Raw genomic sequence first — 24369 nt, 5'->3', positions numbered from 1 at the left:
AGAACGGCAGGAAATCCATGCAAACACGGGGAGAACATACAAACTCCTTGCGGATGTTGCTCCTGGGGGGATCCAAACCCACGACTCAAGTACTGAGCCACCGTGTTGCCCCTTGGTCTGTGTGTTTTCTGTGCACTGTCCACACAAGTCATGCGGACATGAATGTAGATCATGAAGTTCTTTTCTGTCTGCATGTTCCGTGCAGACACTGCGCGGAAAGCACATGGACCTTATTATATTCTATTGGGTCTGTGTATTTTCATAAGCTCTCCTCTTTCCCGAACGGATTACCAAACGCAGATGTGAACCAGGCCTTGCTGTATATGTTTGCTCTTGTACAGTTACTTCTGGCAGAATTACATATAAACAAACTAGTAGTAGTTATACTGGATAGAGTAGTGGGCAGACCGCTCTTTATTGCACATTCCCACAGCCTCAAAGATAAATGAAAATGTTTTACAGCTATAATATGATTATTAGCAGCATAAAAATGATAGGACATCATATATGAAGGCTTATAAAGTCATAGAACAGACTGCCCAGCAATATCCTGCATATAGTCCAACTTTTCATAAAAACTCAGGTTCCCTTTAAATGGTTACTATATTATCCCAGATGCCTGAGATTCTAAAAGGGGTTGTCTATGATGAAGTCATATGAGAAATCTGGAATATTTAGACTTTTCTTGTATTACATAGACACCCTTTCTTCTGAGTATGAGATGTAATGTAATTCTACAGGTACCACTTCAGATGCTACTGCAGGGGTTCCGGGAATTGGGGCAAAGAGCTGATTGCATCCTAAAAGAGGTTGTCCCTCACAATCTATATAGTTGACACCTTCCCTTTAAGATGAGGCCAGTTTTCTCTTTATTATCATTCAGTGCTGGTTTCCTTTTATACAATACAGTAATAATGTAAAGCAGAGGGAATGTCGTCTTACATTTGCATGTAGATTAATATGTAAACCCTCTTATGGTTTGATGCCATGACATTGCCCCCAGTAAATTGTACTCAGTGGAATGAATTGAACATTTCCTTTTTACTTTCTCGTGTCTGTTCCATAAATCACCGCACACCGTGTGATGTGGGACATTTTCCCCTCAATCTGCCATGGTCCTTTCTCATGATTTATAATTCTGGCACTCTCAGCAATATACAGAATTTTCCAGACTTACTGGGAATCTGTCATATGGGGCTTAAAATGTCATTTATAGAGCCCCTGAGGGTGGGCATTAATACAACTCACTAAGGGAACCCAAAGTACAGATCATTGAGTGCAACATGGAAGATCTGGCCCTGGATCAAAAAAGTCTACTATATATGAGTGTCTGCCTTCTTCTACCAGTAACTGTCAGCATTTGGGTATATTCACAATGGATAGTTATTTTAGAAATGTCTGCAAATTTCTTTTGCAGAAATATTTGCATTGGTGCAGCTGTATATACCGGTAATCATACTCTTAAAGGATGTTTGTCAGATGTGTTATGTCTGTAAGGCCCCTTGCAAATGACCATGGTGTGGGTCAGTGTGCTAGCCGTGTATTTCACAGATAGCACACTGACCCATTCTTTTCTATGGGCCGTACACATGACCGTCAATTTTGCGGTTCTGTGTTCGGGCCAACAGTCTGGGCCGCATCAGATAGAATAGGCCCTATTCTTGTTGTATTTTACATCCTCTTAAAGGGGTTGTCCCATCACAAGGATCCTATCTATACTGCTTGTTAATGTGGATGTAAGACTTTTCCTAAATACACTGCTTCAGCAAAACTGCTTTGTTTGTCCACTATCTTACTTTATTCAATTCTTTGTGGCCACAGCCCTGACTTATCTGCTCATGAGTCAAGTGATGTATCTGCTGCTCTCAGTGGGGAGGGAGGAGGGGCTAAGTACATGGGAGCGAGCCTGTGTATCTAGCTATTCCTGTGTCTACACCACATGACCTAGCTCCCTGTTCTCAGATAGAGGAGAGGAGCTGCTTTCATTTCTTCTGTTCTCCCAGTTATCAGGCTAGCTAATACAATTCTGTTCATTATGGCAGAGACAGGCAGTCTCTGTATGTAACACAGAATGGAGTTGCTGCTGCCTGTACTTCATAGTCCAATATGGGTGGGCGGAGCTACATGCGAATTTGGGGGTGGAGCTAAACGGCAGGTTGCATGTGAAACCCCACCCACCAAATGATGCAAGAAACCAGGAAGAAAGAAGATTTTACAGCAGTAAAGACTGATGAGTATGTGAGGTGGGAATACCCCTTTAATTTAAATATGAAAGGAGCTGTGGAAACATAGCCCAAGCACGGTCGGCATACAGGGGCATCCCCGTGTGCAGCCCATGCTTTTAATTCATGGCAATCCGGTTGCAGTACGGTCGTGTGCAACCGGCCTAAAGCTGATGATAAACTTAAAGGTTTTTCCAGGACTTTGATTTCTTTTCCTTAGTCTAGGTCTTCAATATTGAAACAATGGGGGGTTAGATACTTGACAGCTCACCAATCAGTCGATAGCAGACGCTGCCAGAAGTATTGTGCTCACCTGCACTGCAAAGCTCTGTACACTGTGTAGAGGCCATGGACAGGTTACTGCCTTCCAGGTCTCCATTCACCTGAGCAATGCATTTCATATGACCATAGCTCTGTACTGCACATGCTGGAGGAAGACTATTGCACCTCTAGGACAATGCACTAGTATTAATCTCTTCTTTGTGCCCCTTTTAGGACTTTAAGTTACCTTAATTTCTCTTTATTGCGTAGAATCTTCTATGGAAAAACTGTAATGTCATAGTCACTGCATATCAGATCTTGTCGTCCCCCATTTGTCTTCTGTCAGATAACATGCTTAGTGCAGTTATTATTCTTCATATTGAGCTGCAGGTTTCTATGGAAACCAGTACAACCCCGAAGTCATCTTGTAGTGAGTATTATCTCTATGGATCCAAGATACTGTTCATCAAAGACAGTGGTAGTGAAGAATAAGCTCCCTGTATTTGTCAGACCAGCGACGTTCAAGGTACAAGCCACACGTGACAGTTTACTTAAATCAGATTTTTATTCTAAAAAATACATTCCTCTAACTTGGCGGTGGGTTTTTTTTTTTTTTTTTTTTTTTTCATATGAAAAAGCTTAAAGTATCCCAGTCCTCACACTGACTACTAGGACAGTTACAATAGCTGAGGTGTCTTGTTTTCACTAGTCAGCTTTGCTGTGTAGACAAGGACAGTATAAACAGAGTCATCTCATATTCAATGGGAGGTGGTTCCGTTTATGACAGATCTATGTTATTAATGGAAACCAAGATAAGGCAGCATTTATCACTTCCTAGAGACTGTAACAGGCCGTGTAATTTCTCTGTCAATTATCTGCTTTCTGGAGCAATATATCACTGTAATATATTGTTGTACAGAGACGGTATAAATTAACATTTATGTGCTTAGAAAGTCACAGTTTCATTATTGTTGAAATTGACTTTTGCTGTACAGGAACGTAAGAACATGGTCCAAGTTATGTCCTGAAGAAGCTCTTTAATGTTGTTTTGACTATATAACTGGTCTTTTTAGCTGTGTGTAGTATTATTATGTTCGTTTTTTGGGAGGGGTAATGTTCTTTCTACCCTTATCAGGGATCATTACCCTTATAGAAACCTCTTTGTAGTCAGCAGCAATTTGTGGTGGTTGTCAGTCGCAATGTTTCCATTGTGTGAGGATAGTGTTAAAAAAAGCAATTATCTCATCTCCTGTTCTGAACGCCTTTGTTTGGCCAGTCATATCATAACAGGATGTATCTATTCAGCTGTAGTAAATTGAATTTGCAATTAAAATATTAGATTTCATTGAAACAGCATTTCACTATATCTAAGACATAACCGTCACAGAGAAATAAGACAATGAAAAGCCTTTTATATCTCACTTTGTTTTTAATGAAATGTCTGTTCATAGAATCACCGCATGATCAATGACCTGGAGAAAAAGCTAGACGTGTCGTAGCCAGACCGATAGATGTCTTTCAGTACCTACAGTTTACCATATACAGTAGGTTCCTATATGGGTCTTAATCTTATAATGATTACCATTGATCCATAATGAAGAGCAATCATTATAATGTATCATTTATATTTTCGGTAAGACGTGGACTCTATGACTTCTGAAAGAGTCCTATGATATTTTGCAGTGAGATGTTAGCAGCCGAGCCTTTACGTCATGTTATGACCGTAATAGATCTGTATTTTTCCCAACACGTTCTTCTATAGTTGCTGTATGGAATGGAAATATGGGGCCAAGTCAACACCTTCAACTCCATGGAGCTTGTATGTTCTCCCCATGTTTGTGTTGGTTTCGACAGGGTACTCCGATTTCCCCACAGACATACTCATTGGAAATTTAGATGATTGTGAGCTCTGTTTCAGACTTTGAGTGATAACATCTGTAAAGTTCTGTGGGATATGTCGGTACTATATCAGTAAGCACATGAAGTAAGTCACTAGCATCGGCCTATACCTCGTTCTGGTCCATCGGAGGACTGCTAGAACAGTGGTCACTTACGGAGCCGTCAGACCCCATTTACTATAATGAGATCCGTCAGATCTCTTAACTGAAACCACCGGATTTGACGCACAACACAATGGAGTCTCCAATGCAGATGTGACGGTAGCCTCAGAGGGACATTACTGCATCAGTCATGAAGGAGTTGGAGCAAATGTTGGAGTGGGGGCTTTGGCGTGACAACTCCACAAAGTTGCTGCAGTGTCTTAGTAGGTGGTGCGTGTCAAAGTAGCATCCTCATGAATGCCAGGACCCAAGGTCTCGCACCAGAGAATTGTCTTGCTGACTTGCCTTCTTCCCCCATCTCTTAGCCCAGGTTAGTGAGATGCAGGCATCAATATATGTAAGATAATCCTTTAATAGTCCCACCATTGGGAAATTCATACAACCATGATGTAAAGGACCGTGTGATTTATCAGGCCACCTTTTTTCATTGCTTCATATTCCAATACTAACATTCATGTGCCCGTTGTAGGCATTTCAGATTGTGGACCTGGATCAGTTATGTCGCCCCATATACAGCAATTTCATTCTGACATCTTTCTATTATTACCAACATTTACTTTCTTGTATTTTACAGTCATTTTTTCCATAGCAGTTCACTAGATATGCCAGCCTTCACACCCCATACACACAAATATGCCTGTTACTGGTTCACTAGTTGTACTTCCTTGGACCACTTTTGGTGGACACTAAACACCGCATACTGGAAACCCCCTAGCGTCTAGGAGAAACTCTGACCCTATCACAATTCATGTAGTATATGCACATGATCTCTTTTTTTCCCATGAGAAGATATTTAAGCATCGTTCTTGTTTCCTCTTTGCAGAGAAGCATTTTATTAGGATTTAGTTTTTAATCCTGTTAGTTTTGACATCTGACTCCATATTTTATGCCGCTTTTATTGAACTGTTTCTATAGTGCTAGCTAGTCCATAAGGTTGTATTCCATCAGGCATCAGCTATAATAATATCAGATATATGTACTTTGAATGTGCAGTATGCTTTCTAGTATGGAAAAATCCTTACTTTTGGCAGTGAGGATTGAATTGGCAGGTTTTAGGGTAACTTCGGGATTGGCACATTTAGATAGTTTACATCAAACCCTCAGATATAATCAGGGAAAGAACCAAACTCTGTTTATATAGAAGGAAAGAATTCTTTTCATTGCAAAAAAATGAAATTGTATACCCTCAAAGCCGGACAGATTCTTTTTTCTTGTTCTAGCGACTAGTTTACAGTGAAAATTATAAAGTCAAAAGTACAGGAAAGCTTGCCATTTTAAGGGGTGGTCTCATGGCCGATCAAAGCCTGCATAGCATGATTGATATGTGTAGTTCCTGCTTTAGATCTTCTGGCAATCGGCTACAATTGGTGGAATATACAGTCAGATATTTCCCTTTGCATGACCATCCATGGATACATAGATATGCAAGATTTGCCACTCCTTGGCTAAGAGACGTCATAAGATCCATTCGCAACTTAAAGTGGTATTCCCAACTCCCCTGTTCACCAACCTGCAGGCTTGTGTGCTCTGTTCACTTCTTGGTTTCCTCAGTAAATTTGTGAGCGGGGTTTCACTTGCTATCTCACAGACAAAGCCAGGTCTTCATAGCAGTACATGTTTGCAGTCAGTAATAAGGGATGGTTGTAAATAAATTAGCACAGTATCACTGGAAGTTGCACAATGTGAAGCTGATGTAGCAGAGCTGGATTTGTTAGGTGATGAGAATCCCAAACTTATATGCTACGGAACCAAGAGTCAGTTTGCAATATATTCACTTTTAGGTCTGTGTTTAATGGACTCCCTGACTCAGCCCTTATCAGCAAAATTCCGACTGATAACTGAAAGAGCCAGAGATAAACAGCTCAGAAATACAAGTACCGAGCACTCAGCTCCCCCTCCCTCCTGAGAGCAGAGAGCTACGTCACTTGTCCTGGGCGGAGAGATAAGACCATCCCAAGGTCCGTGGTTATGGAAACACAGTGTTAACAATGAAGTGAATAACTTCACATAGCGACCAAACAAAGCAGTTTTGCTTAAGCAATGTATTTAGGAAAAGTCTTAAATCCACGTAAGCTAGAAGTATAGATAGGATCCTTGAGATGGGACAACCCCTTTAACATAAAAAGTGATATATCGGCAACAGAGGCTGCGATTCACAAGGAGTAAACACTGTAAAACCTATGTACCTTCAGGATTGGGTTGATATGCTGATTTTGGTGACAGACTCCCTTTAAGACATTCTTCCACAGTGGAATAAAGTGATCTTGCTTGACTTTTGTTGCTATGAGACTACAACCTTAAACTGTGTCTTTTAATCCTCTAGCAAGCATGTGTAATTGTAAGTGATCTTTCTGTAGCTGTCAGCCATTACTACTGAATTTCCCATATAATTATCTCTAAGTGAACTCCATTATTCTTTTCATTCATACAATTGCAAGGTGATAAAGTCCATGCCATGCTTATGATGCATCAGGTCCCTGCATGACTGAAAAAATACAATAATGCAGTACATCTATGCGCTTAGAATTTCCCCAGCACTTCTAATGTAAGGACAATCACCATGAAAGCTAATGTTCTTACAAGTCTTCACTTAGAAATTCGATATAATGAAGACCAGTTATGAGTCCTCTGGATCCCAGGAGGAACATTGGTCATGCTGACGGCTTGGCAGTTTTCATCTCTCAATGAGCGCTGCTTCGTGGAACAGTTTTATAACATCAGTAAAGCGCCCATTGAATCTCGAACTAATTGAATGTTCTCTTATCAGCTGTGGGCAGATGCTGCGTTGTACACATTCACTTACATGCACACCCTGCCTGCTCCTTGTGCTTGATATAGACTTCTTCTGTTAGATATGTATCTTGGATGTATGCTGTACTTTCTGCTTGGATATACATTTCAACTGTAATTGTGTTTATGTGTATATATACATAGATCTATGCACACACATACAATCATCCATAACACTAAGGATATATTCATACATAGGAATTTGGTGCTGATTTTGAGGTCCATTCCTGAATATGCCTCCCATTGTATTCAATTAGAGACAGAGATCGAAGCAGTACACAGAAAAAATAAGCGTCCTGCTTAATCTTGCCGCAAAATCCATAGCTGATCAGCTGCAGAAACCAAGGAGTGAGACACTTAGCTGCTGAGCCCTATTCATCTTTGATGGGGGGCCCAGAGGGCCAAAAAATGAATAGGAAAATGAGGCGGAAGTATCAGATCCTCTTCATTATTGGCTATATGAATGGCCCCGAAGGCTCAGGTCCCACGTAAAAACATCCCGCAATGCAATGTGGTTTTTCCCACAGTACTTTTCAGAGTTTACAGAGTTTTCCTCTGCAGACTTTCTGCTTCCATTATACTTATAGGGAAACCGCCAGCATTTCTGAAGGTATAATTGACATGCTGCAATTTCCAAAGTCGCAACGTTTTTGGAAATCGCAGTATGTCCACTGCGCGCATCTTTAAGCAAAGTGGGCATGGGAATCCCTTCTACTTTGCTGTGACTGTAAAACGCTTCAGTTTACACCATGTGGGGCACCAGCTTAAAAGTGTATTCACAAATCTACATTGTAAAAAATCTGCACACCTTTCTCATCCTTTTTTTTGTGCAATTTCTTATTTTGACAGGTGAAACACAACTATTTTATATTTTTTACCTATAAAATAAAAAAATACACAAACTGTATGAAAAACGTTTGCAGTTTTTTCCAAAACATTTTTGCAGCATTTTTAATTTCACCCAACAACACTGTGTGAATACAATAGATCCACTGATAGGTTAGGTCAGTACCATCTCATGGCGAAGGCCCCTGTCAATGAGTGGGATATATTAGGCAGCATTTGAACAGTCAGTTACAAGAGCCAAATAATGATGGCTAGACTATTGGATCAGACGATTTCCAAATGAGAAGGGTCCTGGTATGGAGTGGTTATTGCCTAACTTTCGTGGTCCAAGGACAGCCAGTTAACCACTGCATGAGTAATGGAAACACAAATCTCATTGGTTCACATGAAGAATGAAGGCTTGTCTGGTCCATTCCTATATGACTGCGGAAATGGTTATGCTGGCTATGATAGGAAAGTGTCAGCTCACACAATGTATTGTAGCTTGCTGCTTATGGGGCTGCAATGGCCGCAGAATGACCATGCTATCCCTGTCTCCTGCCCAAACCATTGACAATAGGGATGTGGGCATCAGAACAGAACTATGGAGTAATGGAAGAAGGAGGCCTGGTCTGAGAAGTCACATTTCTTCTATATTATGTAGATGTCTAGGTGTGTGTATCGCTCCTGGATATAAAACGGGTGCAGGCAAGCTGGCAGAGGCAGTGCCTGGGCAATGTTATTTCGGCATGCCCCATCTATGGTACCTAAACATTAGGCAGAGGCTACACAATACTAGGCGGATGGTTTTAATGTTGCGTTTTTTGCTTTATCACTCTTCTGTAGGCTATGTCTTATACTGTATTTGCCTATGATTTCTTCAGCATCCACTCCATCAGTCTTTTTTCATTCTGCCATATCTTATTAGCGTCTGTCTGTCTAACGTGTCGCTGTTCATCTATCTCTGGATAAATATGACATGACACTGGCACGCTGTGCTTGACGCCTAAACGTCTCCTGTCATTCTCACCAGTGATGAACACATGGTTCTTCTCCGTAGTCTCTGGTTGCCATGGTGACGTGTCCTGCGGTGGAATTCAGCCCACACAGACGTGAGTCAGTCATTATATGACCCAGGTCCGCCACCCCGGTCTTATAACTCGCTGAAGTTTATACAGTAAATATCCAGCGAAAGATGCCATATTTTATTCATTATTCATTATTTGATTCATCTCTTCTTGAAAACATTAACTATATATATATATATATATATATATATATATATATATATATATATATATTTGTTCCAAGTCATTGCAGCCTGGGGGAGACCTAAACCTGTGTACATGGCTTCCCTTGTTCGTTATAAAGGGCAGTGTTCCAGGTTACTGGGTAAAGGGGCATTTGCTTCAAAGATGTGCCTGTAATACACTAGTGTCAAATTAGCCCTTAGTCTACGTTCACACGGTGGAAAATGCAGAGAACTTCAACTTCATTTTCCGTCACCGTATTAGGCGGTGGTCTTGTCACAATGGGTGCTGATGCAGGGCGTCCGATCGCAGGTTTCCGCTGCTGACTAGGCCCAAGATGAATCGGCAGGGAGTTCCGAGTTGTTAAGTCCGTGGCAAATTGAACAGGACGCTGATTTTTTTTCAGTGTCCTGCTGCGATCTCTGCCTCCCAATGGAGAAAAAAATGCTTATAAAAATGTATAAAATTCTTGTTTTGAATGTTGATCTGCCATGGTCAGCCAACATTTGGACTTTGGCTTGCAGGAGACTAGTGTTTGAAGCCACGTTTTGGCAAGTCCACACTCCTTTTGTAGACAGTCCACACCCCGTTTTTGTGATTCAGGCACAATAATGTACTGGTCACACTCCTCTTTGTGATGTGACCAGCACATAACATGGCCAGGTCACATATAAGGTGACAGAGGGTCCAGCGCATACAAGGCAATTTTGCCAGGCTTGGGAGAATAGTCAGTTCTCTGGGCGATCATCTATGACCCTTCCTGGACACTTTGGGAGAGTTGACAAGTTTGATGATCAGGAAATTTTTCCTTTTTAGGGCAGATTGACTCCTGAAATATATAGATTTTTTTGCTTTCCCTGAATCAATAGGGGGAAGCAAAGTTCAATAAAGTAACCGTACCCCTTCCCTTTGTCCATATCCTCTACCCTCTTCATGCTGGGACCACATGTTGCGGAAAAGATGTGTTTTCTGTTTGCTTCATGCATTTTAAGCCAAAGCCAGGAGTGGATTTAGCACAAGGGAGAAGTATAAGAAGCTTCCACTATATTTCCCATTACTCTTAGCCACACTTAGCTTCAGCTCAAAAATCCACACCAAAATCTGCCACTAGAATTCCCGCAAGTTGTCGTCTTACTTAAAGGGGTTGTCCCACGTCGCATACTCGCTAGTCTTCGCTGCAGCAAATTCTTCTGTCTTCCAGCTTTGTTGTGTCATTGGTGGGCGGGGTTACATATGCAAAGCCAGCGGTGAGAAGTCGTCACTTCTATGCCGCTGGCCTCCCCCCCCTCCTCCCCCCTGGAATAGCAGCATCGCTCCTGCCGCTGCTGGCTTCACCTGTGCCGGCGTCTACACTCCCCGGCATCTGCCTCTCTATTACAGCGGATGCCGGGTCTGTATTGGTGGCCCCTTCCCTCCCCCCAAAGTGTAAACTACCCCCCTCCAGGCTCGCTCCTGTGCACTTAGCCCCTCCTCCCTCCGAGCAGCAGATACATCACTTGACTTATGACCAGATAAGTCAAGGGATGTGTCAAAAAAAAAATGAATAAAGTAAGATAGCGGACAAACAAAGCAGTTTTGCTGTAGCAATGTATTTAGGAAAAGTCTTACATTCACATTAACAAGCAGTATAGATAGGATCCTTGTGATGGGACAACCCCTTTAATCCATCCATTTTGCACTGCAATAATAATGTGGATATATTTGGATTCACTGTAATATGTTACTATAGTGTGTTTTGCTAAATTTAGATTTAGGGAGCCTGCACACAGAGTTACGCTCCGCTCATTCTGAACGTAAAACTCGTTCAGAATGAGTACGTAAAAAACAGATCCCATTGATTTCTATGGGTGCCGGCATACGTGCGCTACCCATTGAAATCAATGGGAGGCCTTTTCCCCCTATTGCTTTCAATGTGATACGCGTGTATGCCGGCACCCATAGAAATCAATGGGATCTGGTTTTTACGCGCTCATTCTGAACAAGTTTTACGTTCAGAATGAGCGGAGCGTAACTCTGTGTGCAGGCTCCCTTACTGTAATACGTTGCCATAGTGTGTTTTGATATATTTAGAATCACTGTAATATATTACTATAATGTACTTGAATTTTGTTACTATAAATCAATTAATAAATGATACAGTTCATGATATTTACATTTCCAAACTTTTCAAGAAGATGTATGTTCTATAAATATATCTCTACAGCTGTCGTGATCTGAAATCCTTGCACTTGTAGTAAAATATCTCCAATATTGTGATTGGTTGCATAACACTTAGGCGGCCAACTGTGCCATGTTTTCCTTTGCTTTCCAAATGTGTCTTATTTAATAGTGGAAACATAAACATTTTATCAATAAAAGTTTTCTTTTTGAGGGTTTTTCTCGCGCCATCATGAAACAGAATATTTGAAAGGACCTATTTATTCCAGAGGCCGCAGTATAGCATGTGGTGTAGTCTGGTATGAATTAAGGCTAATGTGGATATTTTCGTTTCTCCCTCAGAATCCTACTCTATTGCTGGTAGTGATGGCAGCATATCGGCTTCGGTGGCTTCCATTCAACCTCAGCCCTCCACTAGCTCTGCCCCTAGTTCCCCAGGATCCAGGAGGTCTGTTAGCACACTAAAGAAATGGTTGACAAACCCAGTAAGAAAATTAAGCAGCGGCAGCCGCCTCGATCAGCGCCAGAAGAAAGTTGAAAGCAGGCCAAAAAGAGGCATGCCTGGTCGGAGAAGGAGTGCCGATGATGGGGGAAGAGCAAGCTTTGACCTTGGGGTTTTGAGAAAGATGGATGACTTCACGCGGGCTGAAGACAAGGGTTCGGTAAGATATTTTGTATTTTATAGGAAACAATGTAATGCAGTCAGAGGTTTGGTATAATACTTCTTTTCTCAATTATGATCACTTTAGTTATTACAGATATTTCTAGTTATGGTCAATTGCTATACGAAATGTTAAAGCGATTCTAGAGTATCTCTAAATAAACTGAACATATATACAATAGATTGATAATAATAATAATAAATGTTATTTATATAGCGCCAACATATTCCGTAGCGCTGTACAATTTGTAGGGTTCAAATACAGACAGAAAGATACATTACAAAGAAAGTCATTTCACACAATGGGACTGATGGCCCTGCTCGCAAGAGCTTACAATCTATGAGGTAGAGGGGGTGACACAAGAGGTAGCAGGGGCGGCATTGCTTATGCAGAGGTCAGACACTTTTGTAATAGAGGTGACTGTCATTACACAAACATAAAACTTTATGAGCCGTCAACAGTTGTGTCCTTTAACATGTGGATGGAGCTTGGACCTATAAAGTTAGCCTGAAATGGCATCATATCATGTGGGGTAATGTGGGAGCGGGGACAGAGGAGGGTTACATTTCGGGATTCTAATTATAGTACGGAAGGGTTTACTTTAGAAATTGTGATAGGCCTTGATACAATCCTAATATAGTCATTAGAGATGAGCGAACAGTGTTCTATCGAACTCATGTTCGATCGGATATTAGGCTGTTCGGCATGTTCGAATCGAATCGAACACCGCGTGGTAAAGTGCGCCATTACTCGATTCCCCTCCCACCTTCCCTGGCGCCTTTTTTGCTCCAATAACAGCGCAGGGTAGGTGGGACAGGAACTACGACACCGGTGACGTTGAGAAAAGTAGGCAAAACCCATTGGCTGCCGAAAACATGTGACCTCTAATTTAAAAGAACAGCGCCGCCCAGGTTCGCGTCATTCTGAGCTTGCAATTCACCGAGGACGGAGGTTTCCGTCCAGCTAGCTAGGGCTTAGATTCTGGGTAGGCAGGGACAGGCTAGGATAGGAAGGAGAAGACAACCAACAGCTCTTGTAAGAGCTAAATTCCAGGGAGAAGCTTGTCAGTGTAACGTGGCACTGACGGGCTCAATCGCCGCAACCCAGCTTTCCCAGGATCCTGAATGGAATACACTGTCAGTGTATTCCCGTATACCCGATATATACCCCGATACCCGTTCCAACGGTGTGCCCCCCCACCTTCACCCCAGAAATACCCTGCAAGTCCCCTAGCAATAGAATTGGGGCTATATACACCCACAATTTTTACTAATGGTATACAGTGCCATTGTCTGACTGGGAATTCAAAGAATATATTGGGGTTATAAATACCCTCATTTCTTGCTACTGCCATATAGTGCCAGTTTCTGACTGGTAATTCAAAGAATATATTGGGGTTACGTGCACCCACAATTTTTACTACTGGTATACAGTGCCATTGTCTGACTGGGAATTCAAAGAATATATTGGGAATACAAATACCCTCATTTCTTGCTACTGCCATATAGTGCCAGTGTCTGACTGGGAATTCAAAGAATATATTGGGGTTACGTGCACCCACAATTTTTACTACTGGTATACAGTGCCATTGTCTGACTGGGAATTCAAAGAATATATTGGGAATACAAATACCCTCATTTCTTGCTACTGCCATATAGTGCCAGTTTCTGACTGGTAATTCAAAGAATATATTGGGGTTACGTGCACCCACAATTTTTACTACTGGTATACAGTGCCATTGTCTGACTGGGAATTCAAAGAATATATTGGGAATACAAATACCCTCATTTCTTGCTACTGCCATATAGTGCCAGTGTCTGACTGGGAATTCAAAGAATATATTGGGGTTACGTGCACCCACAATTTTTACTACTGGTATACAGTGCCATTGTCTGACTGGGAATTCAAAGAATATATTGGGAATACAAATACCCTCATTTCTTGCTACTGCCATATAGTGCCAGTGTCTGACTGGGAATTCAAAGAATATATTGGGGTTACGTGCACCCACAATTTTTACTACTGGTATACAGTGCCATTGTCTGACTGGGAATTCAAAGAATATATTGGGAATACAAATACCCTCATTTCTTGCTACTGCCATATAGTGCCAGTTTCTGACTGGTAATTCAAAGAATATATTGGGGTTACGTGCACCCACAATTTTTACTACTGGTATACAGTGCCATTGTCTGACTGGGAATTCAAAGAATATATTGGGAATACAAATACCCTCATTTCTTGCTACTGCCATATAGTGCCAGTTTCTGACTGGTAATTCAAAGAGTATATTGGGGTTACGTGCACCCACAATTTTTACTACTGGTATACAGTGCCATTGTCTGACTGGGAATTCAAAGAATATATTGGGAATACAAATACCCTCATTTCTTGCTACTGCCATATAGTGCCAGTGTCTGACTGGGAATTCAAAGAATATATTGGGGTTACGTGCACCCACAATTTTTACTACTGGTATACAGTGCCATTGTCTGACTGGGAATTCAAAGAATATATTGGGAATACAAATACCCTCATTTCTTGCTACTGCCATATAGTGCCAGTTTCTGACTGGTAATTCAAAGAATATATTGGGGTTACGTGCACCCACAATTTTTACTACTGGTATACAGTGCCATTGTCTGACTGGGAATTCAAAGAATATATTGGGAATACAAATACCCTCATTTCTTGCTACTGCCATATAGTGCCAGTGTCTGACTGGGAATTCAAAGAATATATTGGGGTTACGTGCACCCACAATTTTTACTACTGGTATACAGTGCCATTGTCTGACTGGGAATTCAAAGAATATATTGGGGTTATAAATACCCTCATTTCTTGCTACTGCCATATAGTGCCAGTTTCTGACTGGGAATTCAAAGAATATATTGGGGTTACGTGCACCCACAATTTTTACTACTGGTATACAGTGCCATTGTCTGACTGGGAATTCAAAGAATATATTGGGAATACAAATACCCTCATTTCTTGCTACTGCCATATAGTGCCAGTGTCTGACTGGGAATTCAAAGAATATATTGGGGTTACGTGCACCCACAATTTTTACTACTGGTATACAGTGCCATTGTCTGACTGGGAATTCAAAGAATATATTGGGGTTATAAATACCCTCATTTCTTGCTACTGCCATATAGTGCCAGTTTCTGACTGGTAATTCAAAGAATATATTGTGGTTACGTGCACCCACAATTTTTACTACTGGTATACAGTGCCATTGTCTGACTGGGAATTCAAAGAATATATTGGGAATACAAATACCCTCATTTCTTGCTACTGCCATATAGTGCCAGTTTCTGACTGGTAATTCAAAGAATATATTGGGGTTACGTGCACCCACAATTTTTACTACTGGTATACAGTGCCATTGTCTGACTGGGAATTCAAAGAATATATTGGGAATACAAATACCCTCATTTCTTGCTACTGCCATATAGTGCCAGTGTCTGACTGGGAATTCAAAGAATATATTGGGGTTACGTGCACCCACAATTTTTACTACTGGTATACAGTGCCATTGTCTGACTGGGAATTCAAAGAATATATTGGGAATACAAATACCCTCATTTCTTGCTACTGCCATATAGTGCCAGTTTCTGACTGGTAATTCAAAGAATATATTGGGGTTACGTGCACCCACAATTTTTACTACTGGTATACAGTGCCATTGTCTGACTGGGAATTCAAAGAATATATTGGGAATACAAATACCCTCATTTCTTGCTACTGCCATATAGTGCCAGTTTCTGACTGGTAATTCAAAGAATATATTGGGGTTACGTGCACCCACAATTTTTACTACTGGTATACAGTGCCAATTTCTAACTAGGAATTCAAAATGCGCAAGGCTCCCGGAAAGGGACGTGGACGAGGCCGTGGGCGAGGTCGGGGGAATGGTTCTGGGGAGCAAGGTAGCAGTGAAGCCACAGGGCGTCCCGTGCCTACTCCTGTGGGGCAGCAAGCATTGCGCCACTCCACAGTGCCAGGGTTGCTTGCCACATTAACTAAACTGCAGGGTACAAACCTTATTAGGCCCGAGAACCAGGAACAGGTCTTGCAATGGCTGTCAGAGAACGCTTACAGCACATTGTCCAGCAGCCAGTCAGACTCTGCCTCCTCTCCTCCTATTACCCAACAGTCTTGTCTTCCTTCCTCCCAAAATTCCGAAGCTTTACAGAACAATAACCCAAACTGTCCCTGCTCCCCAGAGCTGTTCTCCGCTCCTTTCATTGTCCCTCAACCTGCCTCTCCACGTCACGATTCCACGAACCTAACAGAGGAGCATCTGTGTCCAGATGCTCAAACACTAGAGTCTCCTCCATCTCCGTTCGATTTGGTGGTGGATGACCAGCAACCCACCCTCATCGACGATGATGTGACGCAGTTGCCGTCAGGGCATCCAGTTGACCGGCGCATTGTGCGGGAGGAGGAGATGAGACAGGAGTTGGAAGAGGAAGTGGTGGATGATGAGGACACTGACCCGACCTGGACAGGGGGGATGTCAAGCGGGGAAAGTAGTGTGGATGTTGAGGCAGGTGCAGCACCAAAAAGGGTAGCTAGAGGCAGAGGCAGAGGTCAGCAGCTTAGGCGAAGCCAGGCCACACCCAGAATCTCCCAAGATGTTCCAGTTCGTACCCAGCCCCGAAAAACTCCCACCTCGAGGGCACGTTTCTCGAAGGTGTGGAGTTTTTTCAAGGAATGCGCCGAGGACAGATATAGTGTTGTCTGCACAATTTGCCTCTCGAAATTGATTAGGGGCTCTGAGAAGAGCAACCTGTCCACCACTTCAATGCGCCGTCATTTGGAATCCAAGCACTGGAATCAGTGGCAGGCAGCAACGGCAGGACAAAGGCCGCCTGCCGTTCACGCCACTGCCACTGCCTCTGCCACTGCCTCTGCCTCTGCCACTGCCACTGCTGACTGTGCTGGCGATGCACTCCAGAGGACGAGCCAGGACACCACTTCATCTGCCTCCGCCACTTTGTTGACTTCTACCTCATCCTCCCCTGGTCCTGTCTTATCTCCTTCTCCTGCACCATCAAAGGCACCATCAGGCGTTTCTTTACAACAACCCACCATCTCTCAGACATTGGAGCGGCGGCAGAAATACACTGCTAACCACCCACACGCGCAAGCCTTGAACGCCAACATCGCTAAACTGCTGGCCCAGGAGATGTTGGCGTTCCGGCTTGTTGAAACTCCCGCCTTCCTGGACCTGATGGCAACTGCGGCACCTCGCTATGCCGTCCCTAGCCGTCACTACTTCTCCCGGTGTGCCGTCCCCGCCTTGCACCAGCACGTGTCACTCAACATCAGGCGGGCCCTTAGTTCCGCGCTTTGCACAAAGGTCCACTTGACCACCGACGCGTGGACAAGTGATTGCGGACAGGGACGCTACATTTCACTGACGGCACACTGGGTGAATGTAGTTGAGGCTGGGACTGCTTCCCAAACTGGCCCGGTGTACCTCGTCTCCCCGCCTAACATTCCTGGCAGGGACACGAGAAGAACACCCCCCTCCTCCTCCTCTACCGCCTCCTCCTCCGCCACCGCCTCCTCCTCCGCTGTTAGATTGACCCCAGCTACGAGTTGGAAACGTTGCAGCACTGGCGTTGGTAGACGTCAGCAGGCTGTGCTGAAGCTGATCAGCTTGGGGGACAGACAGCACACTGCCTCCGAGGTGAGGGATGCCCTCCTCGATGAGATGGCAATATGGTTTGAGCCGCTGCACCTGGGCCCAGGCATGGTCGTTTGTGATAACGGCCGGAACCTGGTAGCAGCTCTGGAGCTTGCCGGACTCCAACATGTTCCATGCCTGGCCCACGTCTTCAACCTAGTGGTGCAACGTTTCCTAAAGAGCTACCCCAATGTTCCAGAGCTACTGGTGAAAGTGCGGCGCATGTGCGCCCACTTTCGCAAGTCGACAGTAGCCGCTGCTAGCTTAAAATCTCTCCAGCAACGCCTGCATGTGCCACAACACCGGCTTTTGTGCGACGTCCCCACACGCTGGAACTCAACGTTTCAGATGTTGAATAGAGTGGTTGAGCAGCAGAGACCTTTGATGGAATACCAGCTACAAAACCCTAGGGTGCCACAAAGTCAGCTGCCTCAGTTTCACATCCATGAGTGGCCATGGATGAGAGACCTTTGTGACATCCTACGGGTCTTTGAGGAGTCCACAAGGAGGGTGAGCTCTGAGGATGCGATGGTGAGCCTTACAATCCCGCTCTTGTGTGTTCTGAGAGAATCCCTGATTGACATCAGGGATAACTCAGATCACACAGAGGAGTTAGGGATAGCATCCGATCCGTCACAGCTGGAGAGTAGGTCCACACATCTGTCCGCTTCACTGCGTTTAATGGAGGAGGAGGAGGAGGAGGAGGAGGAAGAAGAGTTGTCCGATGATGTGATGGTGATACAGGAGGCTTCCGGGCAACTTCGAATCGTCCCATTGTTGCAGCGCGGATGGGTAGACATGGAGGATGAGGAGAAAATGGAGATTGAACTTTCCGGTGGGGCCAGAGGAGTCATGCCAACTAACACTGTGGCAGACATGGCTGAGTTCATGTTGGGGTGCTTTACAACCGACAAGCGTATTGTCAAAATCATGGAGGACAACCAGTACTGGATCTTTGCTATCCTTGACCCCCGGTATAAAAACAACATCTCGTCTTTTATTCCGGTAGAGGGGAGGGCCAATCGCATCAATGCTTGCCACAGGCAATTGGTGCAGAATATGATGGAGATGTTTCCAGCATGTGACGTTGGCGGCAGGGAGGGCAGTTCCTCCAGTAGGCAACCAAGTTCTCACCGGTCCACACAAACGAGGGGCACACTGTCTAAGGTCTGGGACACCTTGATGGCACCCCCTCGCCAAAGTGCCGCCACGGAGGGTCCTAGTGTCACCAGGCGTGAGAAGTATAGGCGCATGTTGCGGGAATACCTTTCCGACCACAGCCCTGTCCTCTCCGACCCCTCTGCGCCCTACACGTATTGGGTGTCGAAGTTGGACCTGTGGCTTGAACTTGCCCTATATGCCTTTGAGGTGCTGTCCTGTCCTGCCGCCAGCGTCCTATCTGAGAGGGTGTTCAGTGCAGCCGGTGGCATCATCACTGACAAGCGCACCCGTCTGTCAGCTGAGAGTGCCGACCGGCTCACTTTGATAAAAATGAACCACCACTGGATAGAGCCTTCATTTTTGTGCCCACCTGTGTAAAGCACCCCAACATGAAACTCCATGTCTGTACTCAACCTCTCCAATTCCTCCGCATCCTCATACTCATCCACCATAAGCGTTGCACAATTCTGCTAATACTAGGCTCCCTCCAACATGATTTCCCCCAACTCTGCTGGTTAGAGGCTCCCTCCACCCTGATTTCCACCAACTCTGCTGGTTAGAGGCTCCCTCCACCCTGCTTTCCCACAACTCTGCTGGTTAGAGGCTCCCTCCACCATGAATTTGCCCAAACTGGGCTGGTTAGAGGCTCCCTCCACCATGAATTGGTCCAAACTGGGGTTTTTAGAGGCTCCCTCCACCATGAATTTGCCAAAACTGGGCTGTTTAGAGGCTCCCTCCACCATGAATTGGTCCAAATTGGGGTTTTTAGAGGCTCCCTCCACCATGAATTTGCCCAAACTGGGCTGGTTAGAGGCTCCCTCCACCATGAATTGGTCCAAACTGGGCTGGTTAGAGGCTCCCTCCACCATGAATTGGTCCAAATTGGGGTTTTTAGAGGCTCCCTCCACCATGAATTGGTCCAAACTGGGCTGTTTAGAGGCTCCCTCCACCATGAATTGGTCCAAACTGGGCTGTTTAGAGGCTCCCTCCACCATGAATTGGTCCAAACTGGGCTGGTTAGAGGCTCCCTCCACCATGAATTGGTCCAAACTGGGTTTTTTAGAGGCTCCCTCCACCATGAATTGGTCCAAACTGGGGTTTTTAGAGGCTCCCTCCACCATGAATTGGTCCAAACTGGGGTTTTTAGAGGCTCCCTCCACCATGAATTGGTCCAAACTGGGGTTTTTAGAGGCTCCCTCCACCATGAATTGGTCCAAACTGGGGTTTTTAGAGGCTCCCTCCACCATGAATTTGCCCAAACTGGGCTGTTTAGAGGCTCCCTCCACCATGAATTTGCCCAAACTGGGCTGTTTAGAGGCTCCCTCCACCATGAATTTGCCCAAACTGGGCTGGTTAGAGGCTACCTCCACCATGAATTGGTCCAAACTGGGGTTTTTAGAGGCTCCCTCCACCATGAATTGGTCCAAACTTGGCTGTTTAGAGGCTCCCTCCACCATTAATTGGTCCAAACTGGGCTGGTTAGAGGCTCCCTCCACCATGAATTGGTCCAAACTGGGTTTTTTAGAGGCTCCCTCCACCATGAATTGGTCCAAACTGGGGTTTTTAGAGGCTCCCTCCACCATGAATTGGTCCAAACTGGGCTGTTTAGCGGCTCCCTCCACCATTAATTGGTCCAAACTGGGCTGGTTAGAGGCTCCCTCCACCATGAATTTGCCCAAACTGGGCTGTTTAGAGGCTCCCTCCACCATGAATTTGCCCAAACTGGGCTGGTTAGAGGCTCCCTCCACCATGAATTGGTCCAAACTGGGGTTTTTAGAGGCTCCCTCCACCATGAATTGGTCCAAACTTGGCTGTTTAGAGGCTCCCTCCACCATGAATTGGTCCAAACTGGGCTGGTTAGAGGCTCCCTCCACCATGAATTGGTCCAAACTGGGTTTTTTAGAGGCTCCCTCCACCATGAATTTGCCCAAACTGGGCTGTTTAGAGGCTCCCTCCACCATGAATTGGTCCAAACTGGGCTGGTTAGAGGCTCCCTCCACCATGAATTTCCCAAAACTTGGCTGTTTAGAGGCTCCCTCCACCATTAATTGGTCCAAACTGGGCTGGTTAGAGGCTCCCTCCACCATGAATTTGCCCAAACTGGACTGTTTAGAGGCTCCCTCCACCATGAATTGGTCCAAACTGGGTTTTTTAGAGGCTCCCTCCACCATGAATTGGTCCAAACTGGGCTGTTTAGAGGCTCCCTCCACCATGAATTTGCCCAAACTGGGCTGGTTAGAGGCTCCCTCCACCATGAATTGGTCCAAACTGGGCTGGTTAGAGGCTCCCTCCACCATGAATTTGCCCAAACTGGGCTGTTTAGAGGCTCCCTCCACCATGAATTGGTCCAAACTGGGTTTTTTAGAGGCTCCCTCCACCATGAATTGGTCCAAACTGGGCTGTTTAGAGGCTCCCTCCACCATGAATTGGTCCAAACTGGGTTTTTTAGAGGCTCCCTCCACCATGAATTTGCCCAAACTGGGCTGGTTAGAGGCTCCCTCCACCATGAATTGGTCCAAACTGGGTTTTTTAGAGGCTCCCTCCACCATGAATTTGCCCACACTGGGCTGGTTAGAGGCTCCCTCCACCATGAATTGGTCCAAACTGGGGTTTTTAGAGGCTCCCTCCACCATGAATTTGCCCAAACTGGGGTGTTTAGAGGCTCCCTCCACCATGAATTTGCCCAAACTCTGCTGGTTAGAGGCTCAATCCACCCTAATTTTCAAAACAAATGTTGGTGCCAACCTCAACTTACTACAAGGGCCAAATTCACTGCTGGTGACAAGCTCTCCTCACTGCAAGTGCCAAATACACATGTTTCAAGGTGTTTTCCTACTGTCAGAGATGTGGTATTGAGTGTGTAAAGTGTGTAGTTGTTAGGCTGTGATGTTGGGGTAATAGAGGGTCTTTGGTGTGTTAGATGCCCCCAGACATGCTTCCCCTGCTGTCCCAGTGTCATTCCAGAGGTGTTGGCATCATTTCCTGGGGTGTCATAGTGGACTTGGTGACCCTCCAGACACGGATTTGGGTTTCCCCCTTAACGAGTATCTGTTCCCCATAGACTATAATGGGGTTCGAAACCCATTCGAACACACGAACATTGAGCGGCTGTTCGAATCGAATTTCGAACCTCGAACATTTTAGTGTTCGCTCATCTCTAATAGTCATGAAGAACATGGCTGCAATAATTTTTATGGTCAAACATCACTTCCCGATCTTCACAACATGCCTTCCCTGCCTACGTACAGTACTATGCAAATAGATTCAGGTGTGGAAAAATGCTGCAAAATAAACATGCATAAAAAATATAAGAGATAATATAGAGGCAATAGTTATTTTTGTCTATTAACAAAATAAAGTGAATGAATAAAAGGCACATCAATATTTTTGAAGGAACTCAGCAGGGAGGTTGTTCCAGACATCTTGTAAAACTAAGGAAGAATCTTCTGTGGATGTAGGCTTGCTCAAATCCTTCTGTCTCTTTATGTAATTCTTTAGAGATTTTTTTTATTGCATTTACCTTATATCACAGATAAGACAGACGGTATTACAATAGAAGATAACACCTATAACCCATCATTGTGTCCATTATTGGCTATAGATGATGCCACAATTTATCTACTCCCTCCATGCACAAAGCATGTCTAGAAAACGTTCGTAGACCCTGTAGTGAGTTGGCTCCGGTCTCTATGGTCAGGACACTGCTGTATAGAATATCACAAATTGCTGTTAACAGAGCAGAGGAGAAACTCAGGCAAGATGGCGGCCCTCATAGTCATGTATGGAAAATGGAATAAAAATCTACAATCAGAAAATAAAAACAGATTAGAAAAAGTGATATATTTTATTATATGGTTTTAATAAGAAATTGGTGATACATTCCATTTATGTTGTTATGAGATCCCATTGAAATTGACATAATCTATGAACAGATCAGTTTGTTCAAGTGCACATATGTATGAGACTAGTGATAGCGACCCCATTCATTTCATAAATATTCACCAGGAAGATTTACCAGGAGCCAGAAGTGCGTTGTAGAGTTCATTATTATACTCTGGGGTCTCTTTGGGCCTCAAAGCATAATAATTGTATGGCATGAAAAAATAACTCGTTTTCCTGGACACCGCCAAGGCATCCTCTTGCGTTCCAGTCTTCTTTCCAGGCTGCCCACTATATTTTTTGGCATCCAGGCCATCACTGAGGGCTTTGCTTGGGCCTCAGAGGTGACTTGAGGAGCACTGATGTCGCCACACTTTAATGCATTCTCCAAACACTGTAAAAGAGTGTCAAAGAGTGATAATGTCAGAACCATCCATGTGACGGCAGAGGCTGTGACCCATGAAAATGAAAAGATGGCAGAAGGCCCAGGAAGACCAGAAAGCTAGAGGCTGCCGCAGCAGAGGTGAGTAAATTTTAATAACCAACTTTGCTGAATCGGTGTGAGGCAAACCTGAAAAATATAAGATTTGGTAAAACCAAAAGTTTTTGATAAATTCATATCGAACCCAACTTGTTACAAACCACTTAGCCCAGCACTGTATCAAACTTTTTCTACTTTTTATGAAAGGTTCTTTGTTAGAGTTTAGTTATGGGATGGTATTGCATCTTTCTTGAAAACACATGCTGATAGATACAAACACATTAGAAGCTGACAATTTCTATGGGCTTGCCCTAACATCTAATGTGTATGGGGCCTAATGGATGTAGGTTACTGCCAGAGGCTTTTTCTTCTAATCTTCTAGTTCAGAAAACACGCTTGCAGCTCTCAGGTGACCTGAACATGTGTATGAGGCAGTCAGGCGAGAAAGATGTCAGCTGACATCACATGTCAATATAAATATAATATATTCATTTTTATTACAAGCATTTGGAAAATAAACTTAGATAGATAAAGACTATCTCTGTACTTTTCTACTTCCATTCAGCTTTCCCTCAACCCTGATCATCTGTCCCAACTGCTGAAAAACACCCCTACAGCGTGACACTGATACCATTCACTGTCATACTTCAGACATGGTGCTTAGAATTTAGACCAGAAAGTTCAATTTTGATTTCTTCAGACCAGAGAATCTTGTTTACCACAATCTGAGAGTTTTTTGGGTAAGTTCACACAAAGTATTTTGGTCAGGATTTTGAGGCTATATCCACCTCAAAATCCTGACCAAAAAGACGGCTCCCGGAAAAAGAAGTTCATTCTTCAGGACGTTTCGCCTCGCGATTCGGCCTGAAGAGACACCCTCCTCCAGTGGAGTGGAGTGCGTGGCTGGATGCTGGTGCAGTGCA

General features: G+C 44.1%; 1 protein-coding gene across 3 annotated transcripts in view; it reads left to right on the top strand.

Annotated features, from left to right (window-relative positions):
• ARHGEF25 (Rho guanine nucleotide exchange factor 25) overlaps positions 1 to 24369 on the top strand; it is a 266626-nt gene that overhangs the window by 194550 nt on the left and 47707 nt on the right. For all 3 annotated transcript variants that reach the window (XM_075265638.1, XM_075265637.1, XM_075265639.1), the window contains one exon: positions 11908 to 12227. In XM_075265638.1, coding sequence (XP_075121739.1) covers positions 11908 to 12227 — 320 coding nt within the window. The remainder of the gene's footprint in view (positions 1 to 11907; positions 12228 to 24369) is intronic.

This window comes from Leptodactylus fuscus, chromosome 2, assembly GCF_031893055.1.
Source record: "Leptodactylus fuscus isolate aLepFus1 chromosome 2, aLepFus1.hap2, whole genome shotgun sequence".
Lineage (NCBI taxonomy): Eukaryota > Metazoa > Chordata > Amphibia > Anura > Leptodactylidae > Leptodactylus > Leptodactylus fuscus.
This window is presented reverse-complemented; position numbering and strand designations above follow the sequence as displayed.